We start from the raw sequence: 18,689 nt of genomic DNA, 5'->3' as shown, positions 1-18,689 counted from the left end.
GCCCGGAAGCACCTGGGCCAGCTCTCCATCACCCACAAGCCTGGGGATCACCTGGGCCAGCTCTCCATCACCCACAAGCCTGGGGAGCACCTGGGCCAGCTCTCCCTGTGTTATCCAGGCTGGTCTGAAACTCAAGTGATCTTCCTGCCTCAGCCTCCCAAAGTGCTGGGACTGCAGGTGCAGGTGTGAGCCGCTGTGCCCAGCTGCCCGGATTTTAGCCTCATGAAACCCATTTTGGACTTCTGACCACCAGAACCTTGATACTAAGCTTGTGTTTTTTAGGCTGCTGAGCTTGTGGTAATTTATGAGCGCACTGTAGGGAATGAATATGCTGGGTGACAGCACAGCTCACATTCCCATCCCCCAGAAACCAGTAGGATCACAGACTGACCACTGTTGTGCCAGAGAGTAAGCGATGCCCACTGCCCTGCCCATTTCAAAGGAACGACAGGGAAGAATGTGAATCCCCTGCCCTGGCCCCCTGCTTAGAAATCACGCAGACTTGCCTTGTGTTTCTCTAAGAATCCTGATCCTCAGTATCCCAGGCAAGGTGAGACCTGTCATTGTCACAGCTGGTGTTCATTTTCTGCCCTGAGGAAATCAGATGAAGAGGTCACCTTGCCACACCCACTTTCCCACACACTTGGGGCTCTGGACCGTCTTTATGCACAGCTTCTCTTCTAGGCAAAGAGCAATGCTGTATGAGCCATAGCCGGATGTTGCAGGCGCTACATTTTTTAGTAAGAAACCCTTTCCTCTATCTCGAGACCATTTTTATTCCTTGAAGTCTCTCAATTTCCATCTCATTTCAAAAAAAGAAGGGTCAAAGGATGGCATGCTTGGAGGGAAGGAAGCCCTAGGGTGACACATGGCGAATTCCAGTACTCTGGAAGCCCGTGCAGTTTTAGAAGCTTTCTGATGGAGTCATTTTGTTCAAATGAAATATGATCAAGGCACTCAGACCTACATATAGGAAGAAGTGCTTTTCTTCCTTGAACTATTTCCAGCTCATTTAACCACTCACAATGCATTTTCTGATGACTGTTCAAGTGGTTGGGACTAAAAACTCCTGGTCTCTGCCCTCCCACATGTGTGCCAGACAGCACTGGGTAAAGGAGTGTTTAGTGAACTGACTGCAGGCTGTGGTAAGCCACATACATGATGCGAAATCTTCCCCAGCAAATTCTCTTGACTTGCCGTGACTCTCTGAGGCCGTGGTGGTGCAGACGGTGGCCCTGGACCTGGCTGACCCCTCTGAATCAGGACTCGTCTCTCGCTAGCTGAGGGGTCTTGCACTCCCGGTATGTGGAGCAGAGAAAACAGTGGCACCTCCCTCAGGGCTGCTGCAGGGTCGAATCATGCCAATCCCTCGAAGCGCTCAGAAGAGTTCCGGCACAAAGCAACCCTCAGCGTCAGTACTGTGATCTCTGGGGTCTAATCTAGAATCTGCTCTGAGCTCCAGATCCTTAATCCTCTGTCATGGCAGGGGGTGGGACTCACTGGGAAACGGCAACTTAGAGGGACAGTCAGAATTGTCACCTTCTGCACCAACTGCAGGAGCATCTGTTACTTTTGCAAACGCCCTAAACTTCCTTTGGGAACAATCCCACCATAAAGATTCTGAACTGAAAGAGCAGTTCTTTGAAAACCCAAGAGCAAGCAGGACAGGGGCAGGTATTAGTGCTGCCGCCTTCACCACCGCATCCTTCATGGCAGCTCGGAGCTGGAAACAGTCTAGCCACTGACAGATGAACGGACGTGCAAAATGCAGTCCATGCACATGGGAATGTTCAGCCTTTTCAGTTTTTAAATTAAAAATTTTTTTTTTTTTTTTTTTTTGGAGACGGAGTTTCACTCATGTTACCCAGGCTGGAGTGCAATGGCGCGATCTTGGCTCACCGCAACCTCCACCTCCTGGGTTCAGGCAATTCTCCTGCCTTAGCCTCCTGAGTAGCTGGGATTACAGGCACGCGACACCATGCCCAGCTAATTTTTTGTATTTTTGGTCGAGATGGGGTTTCACCATGTTGACCAGGATGGTCTCGATCTCTTGACCTCGTGATCCACCCGCCTCGGCCTCCCAAAGTGCTGGGATTACAGGCTTGAGCCACCGCGCCCGGCCTAAATTAAAATTTTTTAGATGGAGTCTCGCTCTGTCGCCCAGGCTGGAGTGCACTGGCATGATCTCGGCTCATTGCAACTTCTGCCTCCCAGGTATAAGTGATTCCCCTGCCTCAGCCTCCTGAGTAGCTGGGATTACAGGCGCACCACCGTACCTGGCTAATTTTTTGTATTTTTAGTAGAGACAGGGTTTCACCATATTGGCCAGGCTGGTCTCGAACTCCTGACCTTGTGATTCTCTTGCCTTGGCCTCCCAAAGTGCTAGGATTATAGGTGTGAGCCACCGTGCCTGGCCCTATTTTTATTTTATTTATTTATTTATTTTGAGATGGAGTCTTGCTCTGTCGCCCAGGCTGGAGTGCAGTGGCACAATCTTGGCTCACTGCAACCTCTACCTCCGGGTTCAACCAATTCTCCTGCCTCAGCCTCCTGGGCAGCTGGGACTACAGGTGTACATCACCATGCCTGGCTAATTTTTACATTTTTAATAGAGATGAGGATTCACTGTGTTGGCCAGGATGGTCTCAATATCTTGACCTCACCTGCCTTGGCCTCCCAAAGTGCTGGGATTATAGGTGTGAACCACCGAGCCTGGCTTATTTTTATTTTCTTTTAAAGAATCTTAGGACAGTCAAAATTCAGCCTTTCTTTTTTGGAGATGGAGTCTAGCACTGTCATCCAGGCTGTAGTGCAGTGGTGCCATCTCGGCTCACTGCAATCTCTGCCTCCTGGGTTCAAGCGATTCTCATGCTTCAGCCTCCTGAGTAGCTGGGACTACAGGCACGTGCCACCACGCCCAGCTAATTTTTTTGGTATTTTTAGTAGAGACGGGGTTTCACCATGTTGGCCAGGATGGTCTCAAACTCCTGACCTTGTGATCTGCCCGCCTCAGCCTCCCAAAGTGCTGGGATTACAGGCGTCAGCCACCACACCCGGCCTAATTCAGCCTTTTTTTTAAAAAGAGCCCAGTGCAGTTGCTCCCACGTGTAATCCCAGCAGTTCAAATACCAGCCTGGGCAACACAGAAAGACCCCATCTCTATAAAAAATAAAACAATTGGCTGGGTGTAAGTGGGTGTGGTGGTAGGCACTTATAATCCTAGCTACTTGGGAGGCTGTGGCAGGAAGGTGGCCCAGGAGTTTGTGTGTGTGTATGTGTATTCAAAGAGATGTGTTTTTTCTTTTTTTTTTTCTTGTAGAAATGAGGTCTCACTGTGTTGCCCAGGCTGGTCTCAAATTCCTGGCCTCAAGCAATCCTCCTGCCTTGGCTTTCTAAAGTACTAGGATTATAGGCATGAGCTACCATGACCAGCTACATGGTAAATTGTGTGTTTATGTACTTTACCACATAACAAAAAAAAAAATTTTTTTTTTTTTAAGATGGGGTTTCACCATGATGGCCAGGCTTGTCTTGAACTCCTGACCTCAGGTGATCCACCCACCTCGGCCTCCCAAAGTGCTAGGATTACAGGCGTGAGCCACCGTGCCCGGCCTACAAAAAAAATTTTTTTAAAACATATGGCTATGCATTTCTTTCAAAGCAACAGCAACTGTTCTGAGAGATTAAAGTCACTATTAAAGAATCTACATAATTTTGCATGTATTGCGACCCTAATTTGGTCCACAGTAACAACTGAAATTGCCTCTAATAAATATTAAGTTTCTAGGGCAGCACCAGCTGACATCAGCTACTGCCTTTTTAAAACACAAGGTTCTGACAATAAGGGATTTCTATTTCTCCATCTATCATTTTAGGGCATCTTGAATCACCTGACTTACTCAATGAAGTCCTGACTGGGTTGGTTCTGCTCTCTCACTGGGTGGGTGGGACTCCCTAGACCCACGTCCACAGTGCACCTGATGTTCTCCCGGTGGTCTTCACTTCCCCAGGGAGGCCAGGTAGGCATACCAGAACAGAGCCATCAGGCTGGCGAAGAGCACCCGGAACTGCCAAAGAGAAGAGTCAGACGCCACAGTCAGTGGCAGGCCATGGCCACAGCTGCCCAGCCTCAGTCGCCCAGAACCCAGTACTTTCATTCACCCGTTTGTTGGCGGGTAGGGCCATCCACCATCCACTACTGCATTTACTGAGCCTTGGGTTTGTGCCACACACGGTGCTGGGCCCCAGCAGAGAGGGTGGAGAAGAAAAATGGTTCTACGGGCTACAGTGACCCAGGAACACAAAGCCAAGTCTCTCACCTTTTTCCCCCTTCACTGCACACCTGAGCTCCTGGTTCAGCCTCCCTCGCTCTAGGACCAGCCATCCTTCAGGTGGCTGCACCCTCCCCAGGGGACCCAGCTGATGAACAGGGGAGGGGCCCCTGATCTTTCCTCCACTCTAAACTGTCACTGTCTCACTGCCCTGCTTCGGGGACTCAGCAGCTTCACCCTCCCCAGGAATCCTCTGGCCGGGTGCTGAGTCTCTCCCTGGTATGTGGTGCCATCAAAGTGGCAGCGCTGTCTGTTCATCACTGTGTCCTAGAGCCTGGCAGCACGGCACAGTCAATGCCACTGCCACTTCCACGCTCATCTGCAGCCACTCCCTAGCCACAGCCGCCCTGTCCTCTGCCCCCACGCTGCTCAGAGGCCTGGCTTCCCTGCTCTGCCTCTTCCATCCCAGATCCTTCCATGTGCCCGGCCAGTCTGTCTGCTCACTGTCCCTACTTCCTTCTCTGTACTTCTGAGAACTGGTGGCCCATGGCTGTAGCTTCCTTAGCCTCCTGTTCTGTAGTCACTGTCCCTGGAAAACCCTTTATCCTTCCTGCCTTCTCACCGCCCCAGGTGCTGACCACAGCTTGACAAGCCCCGCACCCTCTGCCTAGAAGTCTTGTCTCTCCAGTCAGTGTGCTCTCCCTTCCTCCACATGGCCAAACTTGCCCCTTCTGTACCCCCTCAACATGCCCACCTGGCCGCCTCTCCCCTCAGTGCCTAGCAGAGAGGGGTGGAGCGGCCTCTCAAAATGCCCACTGGCCTCCTCTCCCCTCAGTCCCAGCCCCTGGGTCCCCCGAGGAGAGGCAGGCAGGGGCTTGAGGCAGGAAGTCCCACTCCCCTCTCCACTCAGTTGTCACCTTCTCTCTTCCCTCTCATCACGGAGGGCGGCGCCTCTATCCCAGACGCCGCTGTGTGTGCTGGGAGCTCCCATCCACCTGCCTCCTGAGGGGACCCTGCAGAGCTTTCTGGACACACACGTGCCCATCCCACAAGCAGCCTCATGTCTGTGCCCACCACGGCTGCACATCGAGTGTCAGAACCCCCTCTGCCACCCAGTCTTCTTCCATTGCTTCTCCCCACCTCCTCTCAAACTGTTAAAAATTTATTTATTTTTACTTTATTTTTGAGACAGAGTCTCACTCTGCCACCGGGCTGGAGTGCAGTGGTGCAATCTTGGCTCACTGCAATCTCCACCTCTCTGGTTCAAGCAATTCTCCTGCCCCAGCCTCTCGAGTAGCTGGGATTATAGGCGACTATCACCACATCCAGCAGATTTTTGTATTTTTAGTAGAGATGACGTTTCACCATTTTGGTCAGGCTGCTCTCGAACTCCTGACCTTGTGATCCACCTGTCTCAGCATCCCAAAGTGCTGGATTACAGGCGTGAGCCACTGCACCTGGCCTAAAATTTATTTTCATAAAATAGAGATGGGAACGACCAGGTGCAGTGGCTCACGCCTGTAATGTCACCACTTTGGGAGGCAGATCACGAGGTCAGGAGTTCGACACCATCCTGACCAAAATGGCGAAACCCCATCTCTACTAAAAGTACAAAAAATTAGCTGGGCGTGGTGATAGGCAGCTGTAAGCCCAGCTACTTGGGAGGCTGAGGCAGGAGAATCGCTTGAACTGGGGAGGCGGAGGTTGCCGTGAGCCAAGATCACACCATTGCAGTCCAGCACAGGCAACAGTGAGACTCTGTCTCAAAAAAGAGATGGGGCCTCGTGACGTTGCCCAGGCTGGTCTCAACCTCCTGGTTTTGGGTGATCCTTTTGCCTTGGCCTCTCAAAGTTCTGGGATTACTGGCATGAGCCACCACACCTGGCCCTCACAAACTTTGAGAGTATGTTCTAGACTTGTGATTTTTAAAATAATTCTCACCCACTCTTCAAAGCAATCTGGCTTCAGCCCCATGGAGGTGAAATTGCTCTGGGAAGGGCCACCGTTAAAGCCAAAGGAAATTTTGTTTTTATTTTGCTTTAACTCCTAAGTGTGAGCAGCCATTTGGTCCTGTCAGTGTGCACCCTGGTTGCCTGCTGCTTCCTGGTGTGTGCGTGTGTGTGTGGTGTGTGTAGTGTGTTTGGTGTGTACAGTGTGTTTGGTGTGTGTGTGTGTGGTGTGTGCAGTGTCTGGTGTGTGTGTGGCATGTGCAGTGTTTTGGGGTGTGTGTGGTATGTGAAGTGTGGGGTGTGTGCAGTATGTTTGATGTCTGTGTGTGGTGTGTGCAGTGTGTGGTCTGTGAAGTGTGGGGTGTGTAGTGTGTTTGATGTCTGTGTGGTGTGTGCAGTGTGTGGTGTATGTGTGGTGTGTGCAGTGTTTGGTCTGTGTGGTATGTGAAGTGTGGGGTGTGCAGTGTGTTTGATGTGTGTGTGGGGTGTGTGCAGTGTGTCTGATGTCTGTGTGTGGTGTGTGCAGTGTGTCTGGTGTGTGTGTGGTGTGCAGTGTTTTGGGGTGTGTGCAGTATGGGGTGTGTTTGGTGTGTGTGTGGTGTGTGCAGTGTGTTTGGTGTGTGTGGTATGTGCAGTGTATGTGGTGTATGCAGTGTGTTTGGGGTGTGCGTGTGGTGTGTGCAGTGTGTTTGGGGTGTGCATGTGGTGTGTGCAGTGTGTTTCGTGTGTGTGGTGTGTACAGTGTGTTTGGTGTATGTGGTGTGTGCACTGTTTGGTGTGTGTGCGTGCAATGTACAGTGTTTGGTGTGTGTTTGGTGTGTGCAGTGTGTTTGGTGTGTGTGTGGTGTGTACGGCGTGTTTGGGAGGTGTGTGGTGTGTGCAGTGTTTGGTGTGTGGTTTGTGCAGTGTGTGTGCAATATACAGTGTGGTGTGTGCAGTGTGTTTGGTGTGTGCAGTGTGTTTAGTGTGTGGTGTGAGCAATGTATTTTGATGTGTGGTGTATACAGTGTGTTTAGTGTGTGCAGTGTGGTGTGTGTGTGCAATGTACAGTGTGGTGTGTGTGTGGTGTGTGCAGTATGTTTTGTGTGTGTGGTGTGTGCAGTGTGTTCAGTGTGTGTGGGTGCAATGTATGGTGTTTGGTGTGTGCAGTGTATTTGGTGTGTGCAGTATGTTTGGGGGGTGTGTGGTGTGTGCAGTGTGTTTGGTGTGTGTGTGTGTGCAATGTGTCTGGTGTGTGTGTGCAATGTACAGTGTGTTTGGCGTGTGTGTGGTATGCAGTGTGTTTTGTGTGTGTGGTGTGTGCAGTGTTTTGTGTGTGGTGTTTTTGGTGTGTGCAGCATCTTATGTGTGGTGTGTTTGTGCAGTGTGTGTGTGTGGTGTACAGTGTGCACACACTGGGCCGCCTCCCTCGTGGGTCACCCTGGTCCTCTCCTCCCTCCTGGGCAGGGCTGAGAGCCGGTGCTCATGCAGAAAGGCTCTCAGTAGCTGAGGTGCTGCCCCTGCAGGCCTGTCCAGGTTCTCCCTAGTGGCAGCTTGGGCTGGCACGGCACCCACCTTTCCCAGAAGGGCCACCTGCCCTGTGCCTGGACTGTTCACACCAACCACGTAGGCTCCACACAGCTGCTCTCCTTCTGGGGGTCTGAAGCTTTGGTACAGCAGGCAGAGATGCTCACCTACCAGCACCAGTAAAACCCTGATGGGTTGCATGCCTTGTAGGGGAGGGAAGCATGTGGCCCCTGCAGGCTCTGTGAGGCCTCCTCCTGCAGCACCTGGGGATGTCCTGCCACGCTGCAGGGGGCGCTGAGCCCCATCCTCTCAGCATGGGAGTGGTCCTGGGGACCCCGGTTGTGCATAAAGACAGCTGATCCCAGTGGCAAAGCCTGAGGCTCTGGCCATCGCTCCACCAGCTCAGAGCCAAGCCCCATTTCGACACCTTTGACTCAGCCCCCACAGCAGCTCCTTCATGCACAGGAGAGCAGAAAGATTCAGTTTCCCCAGAAGGCCTTCACTCCGCACCTGGACAGGCTCATCCCTCAGCCAGGTGTGGTTGCCATGGCTGCTGTGAGGCAGCCCTTCCAGTTCAGCGGTAGGACCCATGACTACGCAGCGCCTGCCTTCAGCCTCAGCTGTAATTCATGAGCCCAGGGACCAGGAATGTTTTGTTTCTTTTTAACATCTTATTTTTTTGAGACAGGTTCTTACTCTATTGTCCAGACTGGAGTGCAGTGGTGCAATCTCAGCTCATTGCAACCTTCATCTCCTGTGTTCAAGTGATTCTTGTGCCTCAGCCACCTGAGTAGCTGGGACTACAGGTGTATGCCCACCCAGTTAATTTTTATATATATATTTTTTTTTGAGACGGAGTTTCGCTCTTGTTACCCATGCTGGAGTGCTATGGCGCGATCTCGGCTCACTGCAATCTCCGCCTCCTGGGTTCAAGCAATTCTCCTGCCTCAGTCTCCCGAGTAGCTGGGACTACAGGCGTGCGCCACCATGCCCAGCTAATTTTTGTATTTTTAATAGAGATGGGGTTTCACCATGTTGACCAGGATGATCTTGATCTCTTGACCTAGTGATCCACCCGCCTCGGCCTCCCAAAGTGGTGGGATTACAGGCATGAGCCACCACGCCCAGCCCCTGTATTTTTTTTTTTCTGAGACAGAGTCTTGCTCTGTCGCCCAGGCTGGAGTGTAGTGGCTCAGTCTCGGCTCTCTGTAACCTCCACCTCCCGGGTTCAAGTGATTCTCCTGCCTCAGCCCCCCAGGTAGCTGGAATTAGAGGCACCCACCGCCACACCCAGCTAATTTTCTGTATTTTTAGTAGAGATGGGGTTTCACTGTGTTAGCCAGGATGGTCTCGATCTCTTGACCTCATGATCTGCCCACCTTGGCCTCTCATAGTGATGGGATTACAGGTGTGAACCACTGCACGTGGCCCTTTTATTCCCCTCTAAGTGTAACTAGAGTTTATTTGGGTCAAGTTTGAGGACTGCAACCCAGGAGCATAGATTCACGCTGCCTGATTTTACACTCCTGGGACTGGGAATGTTTCAAAGGCTAGAAAACCCAAGGGCAGCCCTGGCATGGGGGCTTTTAATGAGAATTTGCTGAATGAATGGAGGAGGCAAAGACGACCATTTGGGACAACCTTGTGTGTTGCTTCCTGAATCCAGAACTATCAATGTTTCAGAATCATGGGCAAAGCCCAAGGGCATTTGAGGAGTATAGACACAGGTGAAACCAAGTCTGGAGGAAAACTACAGAAGAAAAGAAAGAAAGAGAGAAAGAAAGGGAGGGAGGGAAGGAGAGAGAAAGAGAGAGAAAGAAAGAAAAAGGAAAGAGGGAAGGGAAGGGGAAGGGAGGGAGGGAAGGGGGAAGAAGGAGGGAGGGAGGGAGGAAGGAAGGAGGGAGGGAGGGAGGGAGGGAGGGAGGAAGGGAGGAAGGAAGGAGGGAGGGAGGGCTGACAGAAAGTAATGTTTGGCGGGGGCTAAGCCCTGTGGCCCTCACCTGCAGAGGGACGTAGTTGACGTTGATGAACTGTACCGGCGTCCACACCCTCCAGTTCATCTTCAGGGCAGGCCAGAAGCCCCCCCTCATCTTGGTGGCGAAGGCTGAGGCGTCTTTTCCCTGCAAAGGAGGAAAGGTAGGTGGTGAAGAATCTCACTGCCCATCGGAACTGAATTCCAGGCACTGAAACTCTAACACGATGATATTTAAATTGCTATTTGACTTTGTTCTGTTTATATGCAGACAGCACACGCATGTACTCAGCATTGCAGCTCTCAGGAGCCAACCAGCGAGATGGAAGATAATCCGTGAGATGCCAGGCAGCAGCCTGCTCACGCTGGCAGTGACGTACTAGCCCATTATTCCTTGCAGATGACCAGAGGAGGTGATTCCCAAGGCTGGCTGGCCCTAGGCACCAGAACTGCTACTCAGAGCTACGCTGTCGGTTCTTCCCAAATAACTGCCAAAGTTGATGTCTTTCTGATCAAAACTTGTTAGGAGTTATAAAAAAAAGAACCCCAGTAAGTTGATTCTAAATGTGAGCTGGTGCATTCAAGACCTGAACCCAAGACCTGAAACCATAAAGATCCTAGGAGCAACTCCTCTAGACGTCAGCCAAGAAAAAGAATTTGTGACCAAGTCCTCAAAAGCAAGTGCAGCGAAACCAAAAATAGACAAACACGACTCATTAAACAAAGAAGCTTCTGCACAGCAAAAGAAGCAATCAGCAATCTACAGCATGGGAAAAAACACATGCAAATTATGCACCCTGCAAAGGTCTGTTATCTAGAATCTACAGGGAACTCAAAACAACTCAACAAGAAAGAAATGAATAAACCACATTTAAAAAGTGGGCAAAGGATATGAACATTTTTTTTTTTTTGAGACAGAGTCTTTTCCCGTCACCCAGGCTGGAGTGCAGTGGCACAATCTCAGCTCACTGCAACCACCGCCTCCCGGGTTCAAGCGATTCTCCTGCCTCAGTCTCCCGAGTAGCTGGGATTACAGGGGCGTGCCGCCATGCCCGGCTAATTTTTTGTATCTTTAGAAGAGACAGGGTTTCACCATGTTGGTTAGGCTGGTCTTGAACTCCTGACCTCATGATCCACTTCTTTCGGCCTCTGAAAGTGCTGGGATTACAGGTGTGAGTCACTGCGCCTGGCCCAAACATTTTTCAAAAGAAGAAAAACAAGTGGCCAAGAAACATATTAAAAATGTTCAACATCACTAATCATCAGAGAAATGCAAATTAAAACTGCAGAATATACCACTTCACACCAGTCAGAATGGCCATTATTAAAAAGTCAAGTGGCTGGGCGCCGTGGCTCACACCTGTAATCTCAGCACTTTGGCAGGCCGAGGAGGGTGGATCATGAGGTCAGCAGTTCAAGACCAGACTGGCCAACATGTTGAAACCCCATCTCTACTAAAAAATACAAAAATTAGCCAGGCGTGGTAGCGCGTGCCTGTAGTCCCAGCTACTCGGGAAGCTGGGGCAGGACAATCGTTGAACCTGGTGGGTAGAGGTTGCAGTAAGCTGAGATTATGCCGCTGCACTCCAGCCTGGGCGAAAGAGTAAGACTCTGTCTCAAAAAAAAAAAAAAAAAAAAAAAAAAAACCTAGTAGATTGAACCGGAGGCCGTTATCCCAAGTGAAACAGCTCACAAACGGAAAGTCAAAGGCTGCATGTTCTCACTGTTTTTTCCCACTGTTACCCAGGCTGGAGTGCAGTGGCATGATCTCAACTCACTCAGCCTCAGCCTCCTGGGATCAGGCCTCAGTCTCAGCTTCCTGAGAAGCTGGGACTATAGGCATGTACCACTGTGTCCCTTTGATTTTTAATTTATTTATAGGGATGGGGTCTCACTATGTTGCCCAGGCTGGTCTCAACAGCTCAACATCCTGGGATCAAGTGACCTTGCCTCAGCTGACGTTCTCACTGTCAAGTGGGAGTTAAACAGAGTACACACGGACCAACAGAGGAAAATAACAGATACCAGAGACTCCAAAAGGTGGTGGTGGGGGAAAGAGGGTTGAAATCACCATTGGGTACTACTTAGGTGATGGGAACTAAAAGCTCAGATTTCACCACAACGCAGTTACGTAAGAAATCTGCACTCATGGCCAGGCATGGTGGCTCACATCTGTAATCACAGCATTTTGCCGAGGCGGTCGATCACTAGGTCAGGAGTTCAAGACCAGCCTGGCCAACATGGTGAAACCCCGTCTCTACTAAAGATACAAAAAATTAGTCAGGTGTGGTTGTGTGCCCCTGTAACCCCAGCTACTCGGGAGGCTGAGGCAGAAGAATCACTTGAGCCCGGGAGGTGGAGACTGCAGTGAGCTGAGATTGCGCCACTGCACTCCAGCCTGATGACAGAGTGAGACTCTGGCTCAAGAAAAAAAAAAAAGAAAAAAAGAAATCTGCACCTGTACTCTCTAAATATATACAAACTAAAAAAACAATTTTAAAGAAATAGCTTTTTTCTTGTTTAAAGTAAGGGGAGAGCTGGGTGTGGTGGCTCATGCCTGTAATCCTCACACCTGTAATGCGGAAGTAGGCATATTACCGGAGGCCAGGAGTTCAAGACCAGTCTGGCCAACACAGAGGAACCCCATCTCTGTTAAAAATTAAAAAAAAATTTTTAATAAAAAAATAAAAAATAAAAAAATTAGCCAGGTGTGGTGGCAGGTGTCTATAGTCCCAGCTACTCAGGAGGCTGAGGCACAAAAATCACTTGAGGGCCGGGAATGGTCGCTCACACCTGTAACCCCAACACTTTGGGAGGCTGAGGCGGGCAGATTACCTGAGGCTGAGGCTGGGAGTTTGAGACCAGCCTGATCAACATGGATAAACTTCATCTCTACTAAAAAGACAACACTAGCCAGGTGTGATGGTGTATGCCTGTTATCTCCCGAGGCGGGAGAGTCACTTGAACCCAGGAGGCGGAGGTGTGGTGAGCCGAGATCATGGCATTGCACTCCAGCCTGGGCGACGAGAGCGAAACTCCATCTCAAAAAAAAAAAAAAAAAAAGCCAGCAAAAGAACAGAGTCCAGATACTGGCTGTACAAATGGAAATGAGAATATTTCAAAATACTGAGGATTGTCCCATAAATGGCAATGAGAAAATCTGCTACGTAAGTGGAAAAATCAAGGCAGAAGTCTATCTCCTACTATAAACACAAATAAAATCATAAGGATACTGGAGAAAAGTACGGGAGAATATTTCTATTATCTTCCTGTAAGGAAAGGCATGCCATATTTGAATATATGAACCTTTAGAACTTCTGTATGAAGTGATCGGTTAAAACAAATTACTTTCAGGACAGAGGTGACACATTTCAGACACACACCACAACCCAGCTGGTGCTCCTAGAGACAGTGAGGATTTGAAGGTGCTCATGAATGGGGAAGGCAGGACAGTCAGAACAGACATGCCTGCTGAGTACAGGTGAACACGCCTCCCGTGCGGTGGATTCTGACTGGGATTATGCCAGTAGGTTAACCTCCAGGCCCAGAACTCCCACAGGCTTCTGTGTTATCCTTAGGGGTCTTCAACTTCTTGTGCCACAGATCTCCTTGATAGTTTAGTGAAGGCTGTGGCCCCCACTCTCAAAATCATGTCTTATAATGTATAAAATAAAATACACAGGACTACAAAGGAACCAGTAATACTGACGTACAGTTATCAAAGTATTCAGAAAAAATTTTGACACACTAATGTGTTTATTTCTATTTTTTAATTTTGTTTTTTGAACCAGGATCTTGCTCTGTTGCCCAGGCTGGATTGCAGTGGTGCGATCTTAGCTCACTGTAGCCTCTAATTCTTGGGCTCAAGAGATCATCTCACCTCAGCTTCCTGAATAGCTGGAGCTACAGGTGCACACCATCACACTGGCTCATTTTTTATTTTTGGAAAGATGGGTTTTCGCCATGTTGCCCAGGCTGGTCTCGAACTCCTGGCCTCAAGCTATTCACTGGCCTTGGCGTCCCAAAGTGCTGGGATTACAGGTGTGCACCACCACACCTGGCCCTGTTCCTTCCCTCCTTCCCTCCCTCCCTCCCTCCTTGCCTCCTTCTCTCCTTCCTTTCCTCCCTCCCTCCCTCTCTCCTTCCTTCCCTTCCATCCCTTCTTTCTTTTGAGACAGTCTTGCTCTGTCGCCCAGGTTGGAGTGCAATGGCACAATCTTGGCTCACTGCAACCTCCACCTCCTGGGTTAAAGTGATTCTCCTGCCTCAGCCTCCCTAGCAGCTGGGATTACAGCTGTGCGCCACCATGCCCAGTTAATCATTGTATTTTTTTTTAAACATTTTTTAAAAATTGCACTTTAGGTTTTGGGGTACATGTGAAGAACATGCAACATTGTTGCATAGGTACACACATGGCACCGTGATTTGCTGCCTTCCTCCCCTTCACCTATATCTGGCATTTCTCCCCATGCTATCCCCAACTCCTCACCCCCCGCTGTCCCTCCCGTTTCCCCCCCAACAGACTCCAGTGTGTAGTGCTCCCCTCTCTGTGTCCACGTGTTCTCATTGTTCAACACCCACCTACAAGTGAGAATATGAAGTGTTTGATTTTCTGCTCTTTGGTCAGTTTGCTGAGAATGATGGTTTCCAGGTTCATCCATGTCCCTACAAAGGACACGAACTCATCATTTTTGTTGGCTGCGTAATATTCCATGGTGTATATGTGCCACATTTTCCCTGTCCAGTCCATCATCGATGGGCATTTGGGTTGGTTTAATCTTTGTATTTTTTAGTAGAGACAGGATTTCACCATGTTGGCCAGGCTACTCTTGAACTCTTCACCTCATGATCCACCCATCTCGGCCTCCCAAAGTGCTGGGATTACAGGTGTGAGCCACAGAGTCCAGCCCATTTCTTTCTTTACACAGTGACAAGACCTCTAATGGAAAGTCCAAGTAGTAAAGAGCATAAGTGACATTTTGAGGTATCTGTAACAACTAATATGTGATTTAGCTGGGTGTGGTGGCACACACATGTAGTCCCAGCTACTTGGGAGGCTGAGGCAAGAGGATCACTTGAACCCAGGAGTCTGAGTCTGCCATGAGTTATGACTGTGCTACTACACTGCAGCCTGGGTGACAGACTGAAGCCCTGTCTTTAAATAAATAAATAAATAAAGTGACTCTGCTGGGTACAAACAGGTCCTGCCAATACTAGATGTTCACTTCCTATCTTCATAAAGAAAAATGCAAAATTTCAATGTGAGTGTGGTGAAAAGTTTGCAGACCCTCTGAATTCTGCCCAGGAATGTCAGGTGAAGAATCCCTGTGCTAAATGAAGAGATGCAGTAAGTGCTATGGCAGACACCCACCTCCAGAAAGTTCATGATGAGGAAGAACAACATGAGGAAGGCTGGTGTGAAGATGAGGCGGTCCAGGAGGAGCCTCTTGAGCCCTGCCAGGGGGACCTCGGGAGGAATCCAGTGTTCCATGAAGAGGTAGAAGAAGTGACTCAGTGGCCCTGTGAAGAAGAACCTGAGGCCCCCACAGGGTGTGAACCAAGAGCCCGACGGGGTGTGGTGTGAACCAGGGGCCCCACAGGGTGTGAAAAAAGAGCCCGACGGGGTGTGGTGTGAACCAGGGGCCCCGCAGGGTGTGGTGTGAACCAGGGGCCCCACAGGGTGTAAACCAAGAGCCCCATGGGACGTGGTGTGAACCATGAGCCCCATGGGGTGTGGTGTGAACCAAGAGCCCCATGGGGTGTGGTGTGAACCAAGAGCCCCATGGGGTGTGGTGTGAGCCAGGGGCCCCACAGGGTATGAACCAAGAGCCCCACAGGGTGTGGTGTGAACCAGGAGCCCCACGGAGTGTGGTGTGAACCAGGAGCCCCATGGGGTGTGAACCAGGCTGTGATTCTCTGGATGTGCCCTTCTCTGGTCCAGCTTCACCCACAAATCCCAGGTCCTAAATCCTGCCTCCCTGATGTCCCTCAGTCCTGGCCACACAGGTCTCTATAGACAAGTCAGCTTCAGGGGTGCTCTGCTGCCCTAACAGCCCAGAGCTGCTCCCACCGTGGGCCTTCTGCTCCCATCGCTTCCCCTCCTTGCCTGGTGGCTCACTCCTCCTCACGCTGTCAGCTTCCAGGTCATCCCAGCACGTGTGCACACCTGTGCTAGCAGTCTTTACTCCAGGCCCTGACTCACTGCCTGCCCAGCACCGTCCTAATCTCAGCTGTTAGGTCAGTCTGTGCCTCTCTCCACCCCGAGAAGGCAGGCTCCATCTTCTGTCCACTGCAATGCCCAGAACAGGGCCTGGCTTTCAGAAGGCCCTCTAAAATGAACCATTGGACATGTCCCTGTTTGTAGAGCCTGTCATCAAACTCTCTAGACTAACTGGCAAGGGTAGGAGCTGGGGCTACACTTCGGCTTGCCTGCATTGCTGGTAGTCATTCCCATGTGCTTGGGAGAGAACGGAATCCAGCTGCTACATCTGCTGGGACTGTAGCTCCAAAAAATTCAGCAACAAAAGGAAGGATCTTTCAACTTGTGACATTGACAGTCTTTAAACAAGTGGTCCTCAGTGTGTTTTTCCCACCTAGTCATAGGGTGCTGTGTGGATTCTCATTGGGGAAGGGAAAACTGTGCTTAGATGAGGCCTGCTAGGTGATCTTGTTACCCGCCCCTCTCGGGGGGATTACTGCTCTAAATACATTATGGAAAAATCCATGATGATTCAAGTTACCAAGCTTGCAAGCATAAAAATGATCCTCATGAAGTCTGAATAAAAAAAAATCAGGCCGGGTGCGGTGGCTCACACCTGTAATCCTAGCATTTTAGGAGGCCGAGGCAAGCGGATCATGAGGTCTGGAGTTCAAGACCAGCCTAGTCAACATGGTGAAAACCTGAATCTACTAAAAATACAACAATTAGCCAGATGCGGTGGTGTGTGCCTGTAGTCCCAGCTACTAGGGAGGCTGAGGCTGAGAAGGCAGAGGTTGCAGTGAGCCGAGATCACACCACTGCACTCCAACCTGGGCAATAGAGACTCTGTCTCAAGAAAAAAAAAAATCACTGTAGTTGCAAAATACTTCAAATAATCCATCTATGACACTATTGTTGGCCAAGATCTCAGGGTGGATTAAAGTAAAACTCTTGAATCACTGTGCTTTTGCAATTCAGACAGTGGTTCAGAAACTGGACATTTTTCAGGATACCTAAGCGTTTCTTTTCTGGATATTTACACTATGAAAATAACAACAGAAACTAACTGGTCACATTGAGTCAATTTTCCTCTTCCATGAGCCCGGTCTAGGATGCTTCCAGGGTTTTTGAATCCCGAAGTCTGACTTTAGGTTTGGATGAGTTACTTGCCCTCAGGTCTGCCTTTCAGCCCAATTAAGACGACCACCCCCATCCATGGAATTAAAAAGAAACATGATAAAACCACATATGGGAGGCTGAGGCGGGTGGATCACTTGAGGTCAGTAGTTCGAGACCAGCCTGGCCAACATGGTATAACCCCATTTCTACAAAAATCCAAAAATTAGCTAGGTCTGGTGGCATGTGCCTGTAATCCCAGCTATTAAGGAGGCTGAGGCAGGAGAATCACTTGAACCCAAGAGGCAGAGGTTGCCATGAGCCTGAGTGATACAGTGAGACTCTGTCTCCAGAACAACAACAAGAGGAAAACCACATGTGTATATATACAAACTATATGAACCATTTGAATTTTTCCCCATGATAATTACTGCAACGTTTAAAAAAGTTGTATTTCCAAATCAGAGCAGTGCAACCACTTGGTCTTGGTGCCCAGCTTGGCCGCACTCAGCGGCTACAGGATACACCGACCCTTGTACAGCACTCACCCATAAACAGCATATCTCAGAGGCCCACTGACATCTAGACTTCGAGAGTTTTCTTTTTTCCGCTTCTTCTCAATCATCTGGGCCAGAAAGTTCCCAAGTGCTGACAAAATGCCACTGTGAAGAGGGAGGTCATCAGAAAACAGGAGTGACCAGCAGGAGGGTGTCCCTTTCCCACAGGTGAATGAGCAGGGCCGCTCTGAGGCCATGCAGCAGATGGGCAGGCAGGAATCCTTGTTAAAGTGGCTGCAATGTATAGTTCCTGCATCAAAAGGTGGAGACGGTGGACTTACACACACACAGGCAAGGACAAGCGGTTGGTGGGCTGTATCAGTGTCAACCTGGCTGTGACGCTGTACTGCAGTTTTGCAGTTTGGGAGTAGGAAAGCTGTGTGGTTAGGGCAGGGCAACGGGACAGCCCTATCGTGACACTGTTCTGTATTTCGACTCTCGTAGTCATCACATGAGCCTACAGATGTGATAAAACTGCACAGAACAGACACAACTAGGAGAAGAACGGAGAAATCTGCATACGACCTGTGGACCAATGCGCTGGCTGTGATGTTGCACTAGTTTCACAAAATGTGACTCACAGGGGAACCTGGGAAGGTGTACAAGGGATCTCCCCACATTAGTCTTGTAACTGCCAGTGAATCTACAATTACCACAATAAAAATGTCCACGAAAAGGTGGCACAGGCCCAGTGGCTCCCTCCAGGGCTTGGTTCGTATTCGCCTTCTGAGACGCTCTCTGGACGTTCAAGCCCAAAATTCCTGGCACAGACCTAGACACGTGGATCCCCGGCGATTCCCTTCTCATCTCCCGCCCCTTGCTCAGGGTTCACGTTCTCCACACACAGTCTCCCTCCGTCGGGACTGGAGTCCAGTCTACGCCCCTCTCGGTCTTTCCCCGCCTTGCCTTCAACACCTGGCAGAACCTTTGCCCAGCTGTTCCCTGTGCTAGGGGAGTGTGCTCGGCGTCTTCACACAGCCTGTTCAACGTCACCTTCTCAAAAGACACCTTCCCCGGCCGCCCCGCACACCCGCGCCCCTGGCCGCGTCCACACCCACGCCCCGCACACCCACGCCCCTGGCCGTGTCTCCACCCGCGCCCCGCACACCCGCGCCCCGC

The 18,689-nt window shown here is 50.2% G+C and overlaps 1 protein-coding gene across 1 annotated transcript in view; it reads right to left on the bottom strand.

Moving 5' to 3' along the window:
• Nucleotides 1-3,689: 3,689 nt before the first annotated feature.
• PXMP2 (peroxisomal membrane protein 2) overlaps nucleotides 3,690-18,689 on the bottom strand; it is a 15,619-nt gene continuing 619 nt past the window's right edge. Inside the window, exons 2-5 of the mRNA XM_032271386.1 lie at nucleotides 17,562-17,675; nucleotides 15,070-15,232; nucleotides 9,727-9,846; nucleotides 3,690-4,067 (exon numbers count right to left, since the gene is read on the bottom strand). Of these exons, the coding sequence (XP_032127277.1) occupies nucleotides 3,999-4,067; nucleotides 9,727-9,846; nucleotides 15,070-15,232; nucleotides 17,562-17,675 (466 nt within the window). The 3' untranslated portion in view covers nucleotides 3,690-3,998. The remainder of the gene's footprint in view (nucleotides 4,068-9,726; nucleotides 9,847-15,069; nucleotides 15,233-17,561; nucleotides 17,676-18,689) is intronic.

This window comes from Sapajus apella, unplaced genomic scaffold (genome assembly GCF_009761245.1).
Source record: "Sapajus apella isolate SASKATOON/1434 unplaced genomic scaffold, GSC_monkey_1.0 scaffold230, whole genome shotgun sequence".
Lineage (NCBI taxonomy): Eukaryota > Metazoa > Chordata > Mammalia > Primates > Cebidae > Sapajus > Sapajus apella.
Note: the sequence above shows the minus strand (reverse complement) of the source record. Positions and strands in the feature narration are given on the sequence as shown.